The sequence below is a fragment of the Eurosta solidaginis genome, chromosome 4, assembly GCF_040869045.1.
Source record: "Eurosta solidaginis isolate ZX-2024a chromosome 4, ASM4086904v1, whole genome shotgun sequence".
Classification (NCBI taxonomy): Eukaryota; Metazoa; Arthropoda; class Insecta; order Diptera; family Tephritidae; genus Eurosta; species Eurosta solidaginis.
Window position 1 is genome coordinate 121926661 of NC_090322.1, and position 12600 is coordinate 121939260.

The following is a 12600-nucleotide window of genomic DNA, read 5'->3' on the forward strand; positions in this document are numbered from 1 at the left end:
CAGCAGCAAAGCACTTCCTCTATAAAAGAAACCAAAAACCGCAACATAACACATTGTATGTAAGTATGTACATACAAAGTCTCAAGACAAGCTGTTGGGCGGTGTGTGCTGCGTCTGAATCGTGCAATGTGCAACATTCGCTGTGAATATGCTGCTGCTACCCGCTTCTTGTCCACAAGTATAAAACTCATTCCAAACACGGTCTCAGTTTCACTTTCATTGAAGTACTCAACACGCGAACGCGGTAACGTTAACTAGCGCTACGTTTTGTATTAAAAATCGGCATTTATAATCGTATCGGCACGTCTTAGTGAAGAGCGCGCAACATCAAGTTCAACGATTAGCAAGCGTTTAAGAGACATCGCGTGTGTAGACGCGGAAAAGTTAACTAAGTCAGTTAACAAACGTTACTTGGGCGGAGGTGTTGGCAGCTAATTGTGGGTGCCTATGTGTGTGTGTGTATGTACACTACAAGCTGTATACAAGCTAGCGGCGTTTTAGCTGCTCTGAAGCGTATTACAAAAGCAATGAGGAGATTTTAGGCAGTGCATTGTGTGGCACATTGACTTTGAACCAACAACAATTTGTTGCATGCATGCAATTTCAGTGCGGAAGTATTTGGAGGCAATTGTTATTAAGATTACGGCATTAACATTTTTGAATAAAAACTAAATGACTGTGTAGCGGGTAAAGTGAGCTGCGAAAACTCAAACGCGGATAACGAAGTTGTTGCCGGAAGTGGCAAAATGTGGGGAGTTTTCGGCAGTCAGTCTCGGGACGTTTCCAGACCAAAAGCTGTCATTTCAGTGTAATCCTATTTAATTTTTACCTTGTGACACCTTTTAATCTGACAAATGTTTTTGTCTCAGTCAGCCAAGGCCCGCTCCTACGAGACATGAAAAACTCAACCCTTCCCCTCTATCTAAAAAGATGGACGCCTATTTTCTGATAGCTGGCAGGCGTCGGTAAAACGTGGGAATGAAACATCCAAGATTATGAGATTTAAACAAGGGGTGTCATAGGGTCTCCATTTCCACTTCTGTTTAACTTAAACGTAGCAAAGCTCCGTTTTTTACCAGTAATAGTTACTATTATTGCTGACCTGGCCCCTTAATAAATGAGCTAGTCCCCAGAATTAATAATTATTATTCCAGCCTTTCTGGTCATTTCGCCTGGCTCAATATGTTACGGCTACTCTGTTTACTACTTGAAAGGAAGAGATAACACAAAGATGTAGATGGCGTTACGCTAACGACTGTCAGACAACCGAAGATCTTGGGTGTAACATTTAATACTAAGGCTTGGGCTACGCTTAAATTGCCGTCGACAGGCCGAAAAAGTGGAATCGGCCGGTATTATCGTCCGAGCTCGTGCTCAAATTGAATCGGACTTTCGGCAAAGTTTTTTTTTCAAGAGCGTGTAAACATATTTTTTTTTGAGATTTTTTTGTTAAATTGCGAATGTTTTTAACTTTGAACAAACTCGAATGTTATTGATTTCACAGGTATAGCTGGTCATGTGATTTCGACTTTGACTGTTGATAACTCCAAAAGACATCCATCTCACTTGGGGGAAAAGATAAATAAACGTTGCCTACAACTAACGCGCGATCGGGCCGGGTCACGTGCTACGCGTCGTCCGTTGGTAGTCTGACCCAACACACACTACAAAAGGCTGCAGGCCTGCCAAAATACTGTTCTCAGAACTGCCTCATGGTTTCTCCTTATAACTTTTAAACGTCGTTTTCGTAGTTAGGCAAAAGAGGTCAATATGAAGGCACCTAATGAAATACGGAACAGGTAGTAGGGTAGAGCACATTATGTAGGGACACATGCGTCAATGTGGCTCAGGCACGCTGTGGATATTGTAAGAGGTTAGACTCTTACTTATCTGGCAACCCTTCACGCCTACCCCTCCGAAATTTCAGAGTTCAAGGCTTAGGAAAATCAACATCAAAATCCGCAGAAAAAAGTTTTTTCAATTAAAAAGTGGGTTCACCCTCGGCAGTGGTTTGGCAAATATTTCGAATGTATATCTGCCATGCAAAGCTTTACAGCAAAAATTTATCTGCTTGCAGATGCCGCTTGGAGTCGGCATAAAAGATATGTGTTCTGTCCTGTCAATTGTAAACTCGACTTTAAGATGTACGCTACCAAACAAAAGATAATAAAATACTTGGCGAAGCTGGAAGTGTTTTTATGTTTTGTATTTGTGCGACGCAATATTGCACACAACTCTTAGTCTGCATTGAAATGCACAAAACATGCAAATTAGTGTGCAGGCACAAATGCACGCACAATTCGTGCACAATTCGAAGGGGTTTTGTGTTCCACTACGCAGGCAGTCAGTGCAATAATTTTAGCTTAAATGGCGAAGGTTTATTGTTTAGCAGTTTGGTTGAAATTTGGGACATGGGTAGCTTTTTTTAAGATTAATATTGTGCGAACGTTTTTTTCCGGGAAGTATAGGGAAACTCCTTTTCCGAAAAGTGGGCCAATTTAGCGAAAGGAATATTAAGTTCTTACTCTTATTGACCTTTACTTATTTATGCTCATCACAGCTTGGAACTAAATTAATTGAGTTTTTAAGCAAATAAAACTTGATGAAATTGGTATTTAACAAATAATACTATTTAAATAAAGTTGGATATATTATAAGCGGCGATATATACAGCTGTATTCACAAAAATAGCAGCGCCTCATTTGCATAGAAAAAAGTCGAATAATAGCTGTGTTTTATGCATATGCACTTAAACTTTAGTGTATAACTTCATCTACACTCATGAAATTGCTGCGCATAAAATAAGCACTGCTAAGTTTCAATGTGCATTATACTCAGTTGCAACTGAAATATGTCTACGTTTTATGTCTACATTATTCTCCACTTCTATGACCAAAAAGTGTGCGTTTTTTTACTCGCGAATGCAGTTGTAAAAAACACAACAAATTTTTGCAATACATATTTATTCAATGTAGTTCGCTGATAATTTTAATATAGTTGTTTAATCTGTCTTTCAAACGCAACATTTATGCCAAATTTATGCTAAATAGGAGATTCAACCTGTCCACAAAAATAGCGTACTATATTTTAGTTTGGGCGAAAAGCTACCTACATAACGTCGCTGCGCTAACAAAAACAGTTATGTGTTTTTCTTCAAATTTTGTCTATTGCATATTTTATTATCACTATATCGAGCCCACTTTTCTGCATATTCCGTTTTTTTATATCTCTTTTGGTTTAGCAGTGATCGAAAGCAGCTATGTGTTCACAGTACTAGAAGTACTCTAAAAACGGTTATGTACTTACTCATTAACTTATAATTTTTTTTAATCGCTATCGAAAGTGCTTTGATTTCAATGTAAAAAATAATTACAAACCATCTCCCTTCCCAAGGCAGCCGGTTCTATGAACCGGAGCGACTCGGGATTTTTCCCGACCAAGGGCTGTTATTTCAGTTTTACCCCATTTAATTTGTTGCGTCCCTCCCACCAATTGTCATCCTCCCAGCAGATCCTTGCAGCGTGACTGCGCTATATTATCCTGCTCCGGGAGGGTATAGAACCCAATCCAGGACCTGTACCAAACCCCGGTCCAGAGAAATGGTTTTGCTGCGTTTGCCGGAAAAGACTCTTTTTAGGACGGCCACACTCTTGTCAGTGTGTCACGTACAAGGGATTTTTGCATCCGACAGGATGTTCTGGGCTAGACTCAAAAACCCGAAGTCCGCATAACTTTTATAATTTGTTTGTGGCTCCTTGTTGTTTACGCCCAAGGGCGTCCCTTAGTCTGCGCCTTAGCGACTTAGATTCTAAGGTCCCTACGACATTTTGGACTATTTGCCAGCACAGAATATATATGTTTGCAACATCTGCCCAATGCAGCTCCTGCCTTGGCCGATACCACTTTCCTAGATGTTCTAGTCTCAGCGACGGCAACCCCCCGACGGGTTTAATCCCACCATACTGCCAGGCCGCAAACACAACTACACCGGGTACCCAAATGTTTACCCAGGGACGTCCAGTCCCAGGGCGTCAACAGCAATTGTGTCCTGGCCTCCCTCAACTCAGACGTATTCACCTATCCCTTACCCCCAGAGTGACGACGACTCCCCCGTTGCACTTCAGAATTCTGCAGTTAAACTGTTATGGGTTAACTGGGAAGATCACGGAGATAGTTGATTTGATGAAGCGGCATAACATCCGTATTGCAGCGATCCAAGAGACCAAAGACACAGCAAGATCTGCTCTGCAAACCAGCTCTGGACATAACGTCCACCGAAAAGATAGCGAGAGCGGAAATGCAGGCGGTCTCGCGTTTATCACCCACCACACAGTGCAATATAATTTATTTGATCCCGACATCGGCATTACGCTGCCGACTGTCTTATACCCTAAAATCTTGGGTGTGACGTTCGATCAGGATCTACATTTTGGATTGTACCGAAAATACAGAGCCGTTATAAAATCCTCAAATCTCTTTCCAGCAGCACTTGGAGCAAAGACAAAGAAACGCTCATTAATACTTACGAAGCAATTGGCCGGCCGATTGCATGCTTCGCGTCCCCGATATGGTCGCCAAGCCTAAAGGTTACTCACTGGAAGAAAATACAGGCCTGCCAAAATACTGCCCTCAGAACCGCTTCTTATGTCCCCAGAATACCACGTACACAATGAGGCGAGAATACTCCCCATCAGGGAGAGGAATGAAATGTTAAACAAACAGTTTCTGTTGAATACCAAGAAACTTGGGCATCCTAACAGACATCTGATTGATGAAGCTACACCTCCAAGGGGCTTAAGGGGTAATCTCCATAAGCATTATGAGGAATAACGGCAAAAATTGCATGCATTTCCCTACCGCCAAAAGCAAATTTGAATCATGTTTGAAAGCAGCCATGTGCTATAAAACGGCGCAAATATTTATCACTTCGTAATGGGTTAAAACACATGATTTTTTCCTTCACACATCAATAACGTACTTTCCATAAAATATTTCAAAAATACGACATTTGCAAAATTTTGCAAATGGACACCAGACATAAGTTTTTTTGATTTCCTGAAAAGTTACTGAAAAACACATAACTGTTTTTGTGAGCGCAGCGACGATATGTACCAAATTTCAAGCAACTCGCACAATGAATAATTTTTTTTTTTAATTTTTGGTTCAGTTCCCGGCAAAAGTTTCTTTATTATTAACCCAAGCCATAATCTACCTACATATGTACCACGTTTCAAGCAAATTGTACAACAACTAAATATTTTTGTTCCACTTCCCGGAAAAACTTTTCCTTAATATTAACCTAAGCCAAAGGCTGCCTATGTATCAAATTTCAAGCAACTCGCTCAATAAATAAATTTTTTTAAGATAGGTAGGCCCCTGGTTCACTTCCCTTCTGCAAATATTGGCCTAAGGTAAAAGCTAGCTATGTACCAAATTTCAATAAAATCACTAAACAAAAACCTTTGCCATCTAAACTAAAATTCTTACGCTGACTGCCTGCGTAGTGGAACACGAAACTCCTTCGAATTTTGCACGAATTGTGCGTGCATTTGCGCCTGCACACTAAGTTGCCTGTTTTGTGAATTTAAATGCAGGCTAAGAGTTTTGTGCAATATTGTGCCACATAATACAAAAAAACTCTTCGAGCATCACAAGTGTTTTATTATTTTGTGTTTGGTAGTGTACATCACAAAGTCCAATACTATACAATTCAATTGTACTGATGCACACTCTGGTTGTTACGTAGCTTTGTACCTACGTAATAGGAGTATTGTGTTCAATAAGTACTACTTGTAGAAACGCCATGTATGTATGACTGGGTCGATTTATTAAAAGTTCCACTACTTGTACCAAAAAAAAAATTTTGAGCCTGCGAAATTAAATTTCTTTGACTTTTTTTCGACTTTGATTTTTAAGGTTTTTTTCATGACCTACTAAAAAAATTTTCATATGTATACCTTGTCCGACCCAAAAATGTCTGCTAAAAACATTGGCGATAACAGTTTTTTGAAAAAAAAAAAAATAGTTTTCTTTCAAAAAACTGTTATCGACAACGTTTTTAGCGGACATTTTTGGGTCGGACAGGGTATACATGAAAATTCTACAATCAAATGAAAATTTTTTAGTAAGTCATGAAAAAACCTTCAAAATCAAAGTCGAAAAAAGTAAAAAAAATGAAATTTCGCAGTCTCGAAAATTATTTTTTTGGGTATGCGTAGTGAAACTTTTTTCCTGAGCCCTAATCCTATGGAAAACTCGATGGCGCGATATCGGTTAACTTTCGTCCATAAAAATCGACCCACCATAATATATATCGAGTAAGTTCTTCATTTCCGACATAACAATGGTTGACTGTCAAAGCATCGCGTAAATTTTAATTAATTTATTAGTTTATTATGCAACAATTCGTATTCTGTTTTGTGGTTTATTGCAGGTGTGTATGTAAACAGGAATTTATGTGCACATAACATTGGGCGTTTGATTTTACCAATTTAATTGAACTTGACATTGCTAATACAACAACAAAATCAAACACTATGAAATTTTTGTTGGTACAACCCACATAAATTAACAAAAGCTGCAAGAATGTACTTATGCTTATGAACATAAATCAATAAACTAGTCAAAACATATTAATATACAATATAGATACAAGAGTATATATTACTAAAAGCATTCGTGCAATTCAACAATAAAAACAACACCAACTGAACCAGGCATATTTCCACCAATCATTCGGAAAATGGATAATTTGCAGGTAAATCATCATTAGCTGCTAAAACAAAACACAATTAGAAGTTTGTAACGATAATTAAATGAACAAATAACACAATTACATCACAAAACAAAAAAAAAAAAAAAAAACAACGCGTGCAAACAAGGTTTGCTTGGCACCACCACGTAGATTTTATGGAGTGCTGCCACATGAAAGATTTGTTTACCCAGATTGACTTTACATGTAATTTCGACTGATAAGCCAAAACCAAATATGGGTGAAGTTATCGAAAAACGTGTTCGGATATCAATAATCTGACGCCGGAAAAAATAAACAAATAACTTCCGGACCGAACAGAAGTGAGAGAAGATGACATGGCTCTTGGAGTGTTCGGAGAAAAGTTCTCCGGACGATTTATGGTCATGTGCGTGATGCCGACGCGATTATATATAATGATGAGCTGTATGAGCTTTACGCATAAAGTATGACATTAGTGCAGCGAAAAAAAAAAACCAGAAGGTTTCGCTGGCTAGGTCATGATATGCGAATGAACGGATACGCTCCGGCCAAGAAAGTATTTCAGTCGACACCGCACTTTGAAAGCAGAAGAAGGGGAGACTGCTACTGAGTTGAAAAGGCAGGTAGATAAAGGCTTGACCTCCCTTGGTGCTCCCAATTGGAGTCAGTTATCTCGAAGCAAGGATAGCTGGCATAACTTGTTACTAAAGGGACAAAATCGCTTAGGCGGTTAAGGGCCAATTAATGATGATAATATAGTCCAAATTTAGTTGAGTCAGAGATATGCCTATAAGTAGGTGGAGTGTTTACTTTTAATTTGGATGCACGTTTAAGCTTTGAAATCGTTTTTTCAAAAATAAGAACAAGTTTAATCAGCTAACCAAGTTTTGTGATGACAATGAGTGGTGCCCGCGACAGTCTATTTTAAAAAACTTAAATTAGAGGTTTGTTCTTAAACCCACGCACGAAATTTGGTTATTGTAGCCGCTTTACATTTATAAAAAGTGGACGTGGTTATCGCCCGATTTCGCTCATATAAAATAACGATGAAAAACCAATACCAAGAAAACCATGTACCAAATTTCAATTAGATATCTCAAACTTTGCTCAAGTTTGTTGTTGTTGTTGTAGCATTGCTTAGCCCCATCCAATAGGTGTGACCGATCACAAATTTTCATCAATATCCTCTAACGTCCGTAACGGAGTCCAAGGAAATTTGCTGTTTCAATAGGGGTGGACCATAATGTGAGGGGTGTTAGAGGCGTTGGTTCCACATTACAATTAAAGAGATCGTTGGTGTCATGTGGGGACATATTGAAAGCAGGATTCTGGATAGGTTAGAGTTTAACCTGTTACAGTATCCAGATCGAAGTTGAGCTAGAGTGACTCGCGTTTCCCTGGGGAGTGTGCGTTCCTCTTTCGCAGGTTTTGGATACTTTGAGTACTGGATTCACCGGGCAATTCCCGGCACAAAGGTCCGATGCCTGTTTGTGGAGTTCACTGAGGAGCTGCTTGTGTGTTTTTTGCCGTATTTCCTCATAATGCTTCCGGAGATGAGTCCCTAAGCCCCTGGGCGGTGTTGGCTCATCAATCAGATGTCTGTTGGGAGGCCCAGGTTTCTGGGTATTCAACAGGAACTGTTTGGTTAAGGGGAGTATTCTCGCCTCATTATATAGATGGTGTTCTGGGGACATAAGAAGACAGCCCGTGGCGGTTCTGAGAGCAGTATTTTGGCAGGCCTGTAGCTTCTTCCAGTGAGTAGTTTTTAGGCTTGGCGACCTTACAGGGGACGCGTAGCATGCAATCGGCTGGCTAATTGCTTTGTAAGTGGTAATGCACGTTTCTTTGTCTTTTTCCCAAGAGATTTGAGGATTTTATTACGGCTCTGGATTTTCGGTACAATTGCGGCTGCATGCTCACAAAAATGTAGATCCTGATCAAACGTCACACCCAAGGTTTGGGGTGTAGGACAGTCGGTAGCGTAGTGCCATCGACGTGGGAGTTCAAAATGGTCGACATTTGGGACGTCCATGTTGTAAATAAGGTCGCGGAGGATTTATTCTGTGATAATGCCAGGTTTCGCGAGGCGAAAAAACTGGAGAGATCAGGGAGGTAGCCGTTTATTCGGTTGCAAAGCTCATCGATGTGTGGGCCTGGGCCTGTGGCCATTATTGTGCAGTCATCGGCGTAGGAAGCGATAGTAACTCCTTCTGGTGGCGAAGGTAGCTTTTATATGTAGAAGTTAAACAAAAGTGGGGATAGGACACCACTCTATGGTCTTGCAGTAACGTGGCACGGTTGACCGTATCAAAGCTTTGGAGAGGTCTAGCGCAACGAGTACTGTTCTGTGGTGGGGATTTTGATTTAAACTGCAATTTATCTGGGTGCTAATGGCACTTAGCGCGGTGGTTGTGCTGTGAAGTTTTCTAAAGCTATGCTGATGACAGGATAGCAGCACATTTGCTTTGAAGTAGGGGAGCAAAATGGCTTCGAGCGTCTTGGCTACTGGCGATAGGAGAGATATCGTGCGATATGACTCTCCTATGTTAGCTGGTTTCCCAGGCTTTAGTAGCGGGACGACCTTGGCCATTTTCCATTTTTCGGGAATGACAAAGGTGGAAAGAGACAGGTTGAAGACATGTGCTAAATATTTGAAACCCGCTTTCCCTAGGCTTTTAAGCATCGACATGGCTATGCCGTCTGGGCCCACTGCTTTGGATGGTTTAGCGTGACCAATGGCATCCTCAACCTCTTTGGCGGTGATGGTAATAGGTGACGCGCTGAATTTATGTTTATGTGCGTGTCTGTTGGCCCTCCGTCTATCTTTGTCGACCGTAGAATGTATTATATGTTGCTGGCAGAAACGCTCGCGCATTTTTTCGCATCCGACAGCACTTTATCGCCAAAGGCGATGGAAATTTTGTCATTGGGCCTAGACGGATTCGATAGGGACTTTACAACCGCTTAGGCGCTCCTCCCATTTCGCCCGCTTGTGTTCATCCACAAGCAATCTGATGCGTTGGTTTATATCCCTTATTTGGGGGTCGCCGGGATCGAGCTGCCTTATAAGGTCACGTTCTCTCGCTAAATTTGCGGCCTCCGCCAGAAAGTGAGGCCAAATTTCGAGAATTCTACCGGCGGGAATGAAGCGAGCCGAGGCGGATTCAACGACCTTGCGGAAAGCACGCTCCTCTTGGCGAGCATCAGTCTATCCCGGAGGGCAGCAAAGCGGTTGTCTGTAGAGGATTTGTATTCGTCCCACCTTCCTTTTTTTAAGTTTATGAAAGTGCGTTTTTCTGTGACGATGAAGTCGGCGGTATGCTCGAGCGAAATAAGTACAGGCAGGTGGTCGGATGCCAATGTTACCATCGGCTGCCAGTTGACGCAGTTTACGAGGCCTGCGCTCACGATTGATATATCAGGCGAACGGTAACAGCTTCCTACCATACGTGTGGGGGCGTCTCCGTTTATTGTGCAGAACGTCGTTTCTTCTATTTGATCCACCAACATCTCACCCCCACTGTCTGCCTGCAAGTTTGAATGCCATAGATCGTGATGGGCACTGAAATCGCGTAAGATAATGCGATTATTGCCAGTGAGTAAGGCGCTGATATTAGGGCGGTATCCACTGGGGTAACAGGTGGCAGGAGGGATGTATATGTTGATGATTTCTAGGTTTGTATCGCCTGACCGGACAGATAAGCCTTGCCGTTCTAAGACACTGTCCCTGCGGCCGATGTCGGGATCGAGTATATGATATGTCACAGAGTGGTGTATGATAAACGCGAGGCCGCCTATATTTCCGCTCTCGCGATCTTTTCTGTGCACATTATACGTAAAGCAGGTCTGCAGAGCAGATCTTGCTGTGAGTTTAGTCTCTTGAATCGCAGCAATGCGGATGTTGTGCCGCTTCATGAAATCGACTCGTAAATTCCCAGTTAATCCATTACAATTTAACTGCAGAATTCTGAAGTGCAACGAGGGAGACGCCGTCACTCTGGAAGTAAGTGATGGGTGACTACGCCTGGGTTGTGAAAGGCTAGGACGCAACTGCTGTTGCGGCCCTGGGACTGGACGTCCTTGGGTAAGCATTGGGGTACCCGGTGTTTTTGGGTTTGCGGCCTGGCAACATGGGGCAATGAAACCCGTCGGGGGGTTGCCGTCGCGGAGACCAGAACATCTAGGAAAGTGGAACCGTTCAAGGCAGGAGCTGTATTGGGCGGATGTCGCAAAGATATATATTATGTGCTGGCAAACGGCGCAAAAGGAGTTACGGACTAAGTGTCTGCTTCCCTGACCTCCACGATTGCTGTCGGAAAAGACGTGGGGGGGGGGGGGGGAGAAGATGGGGGCAGGGGGTGATGTTCGGCATTCCTGCCGACTCTACTACGGAGTGGGTACTTGTTGTGGCTTGCTGAGTAGCGGAGCTGATGCTCGGCAATGCTACCGAATTTACTACGGAGCGGATACTTGTTGTGGCTTGCTGAGCAGCGGGGCTGTTGGGAGGTAGTGGGGGCGCTAAGGCGTAGACTACGGGACGCCCTGGGGCGTGAACAGAAAGGAGTGACTAAAGAGTTATAAGAGTTATGTGGACGTCGGGTTTTGGGATCTAGCCCAGAACAACCTGTCCAATGCAACCATCCCTTGCACGAGACACAATGACAAGAGTATGACCGTCCTAAAAAGATCCTTTTCCGGCAGACCCAGCAAAACCATTTCTCAGGACCTGGGTCAGGAGACGGACCCGGATTGGGTTCGATGCCTTCCCGGAGCAAGAGAATATGGAGCAGTCCCGTTGCAAGGAGCTGCTGGGAGGATGACAATTTGTGGGAGGAATGCAACAAATTAAATGGGGTTACACTGAAATAACAGTCCTCGGTCGGGAAAAACCCCGAGTTGCTCCGGTACATAGAACCGACTGCCTTGGGAAAAGTTATCGTTTCACAGACGGACGGGCTAAATTAATTTCTTTTTTTAATTCCGGTCATTTTGATGTATCCTTACCTCGATTAGTGTATGCATTCGCATTGACCACGGCCACCGTGGTGTGATGGTAGCGTGCTTTGCCTACAACACCGAATGCTCTGGGTTCACACCCCGGGGCAAAGCAACATCAAAATTTTAGAAATAAGGTTTTTCAATTAGAAGAAATTATTTCTAAGCGGGTTCGCCCCTCGGCAGTGTTTGGCAAGCACTCCGAGTGTATTTCTGCCATGAAAAGCTGTCAGTTAAAACTCATCTGCCTTGCCCATGCCGTTCGGAGTCGGCATAAAACACGTAGGTCCCGTCTGGCCAATTTGTAGGGAAAATCAAGAGGAGCACGACGCAAATTGGAATAGAAGCTCGGCCTTAGATCTCTTCGGAGGTTATCGCGCCTTACATTTATTTTTTTATTTTATGGTCGAAATTTACTCTAGGTATTAGGTAATTATTATAAATGGATATATGGATTTACAAATTTCATATATATTTGCAGATTACCTTCCTCACTCTTGCGTGTTTCTACATAACGAGTACTTTCGCTGAAAATGTGTCAAACATAAGTGACAATTTAGCCGTGGAAGCAACAGTCGATACAATTAGCATCTTAACAAGTTTAGCACCTGAAACAAAAAGTAAAACTGAAAAGCGAGATTCCTCTGATCAAATCGGTAAGCGTTTAAATGAACTTACAGTTAAAAACTAAACCATGCAAAGTTGGACGGTATGGATTGCGAATACAACACGATTACAATTACAGCAAAATTAAAAAGGCTATGGTCGACGATTTCGATAAAGTAGTCGAGAAGTTTTAGTCAAAAGAGAGTCAAAAGATTTCCAAAAATATTGTTGAATTAAAAAATTTTTTTGGGAAATTTTTAAATTGA

At 42.1% G+C, this 12600-nt stretch overlaps 1 protein-coding gene across 6 annotated transcripts in view; it reads left to right on the top strand.

Annotated features, from left to right (window-relative positions):
• Positions 1–220: 220 nt before the first annotated feature.
• Positions 221–12600, top strand: part of LOC137250249 (uncharacterized) — a 34087-nt gene continuing 21707 nt past the window's right edge. Inside the window, exons 1-3 of one of the 6 annotated variants that reach the window (XM_067782720.1) lie at positions 221–624; positions 6434–6757; positions 12210–12384. In XM_067782720.1, coding sequence (XP_067638821.1) covers positions 6743–6757; positions 12210–12384 — 190 coding nt within the window. In that variant the 5' untranslated portion in view covers positions 221–624; positions 6434–6742. The other 5 variants (XM_067782721.1, XM_067782722.1, XM_067782723.1 and 2 more) reach the window with 5 other exon arrangements.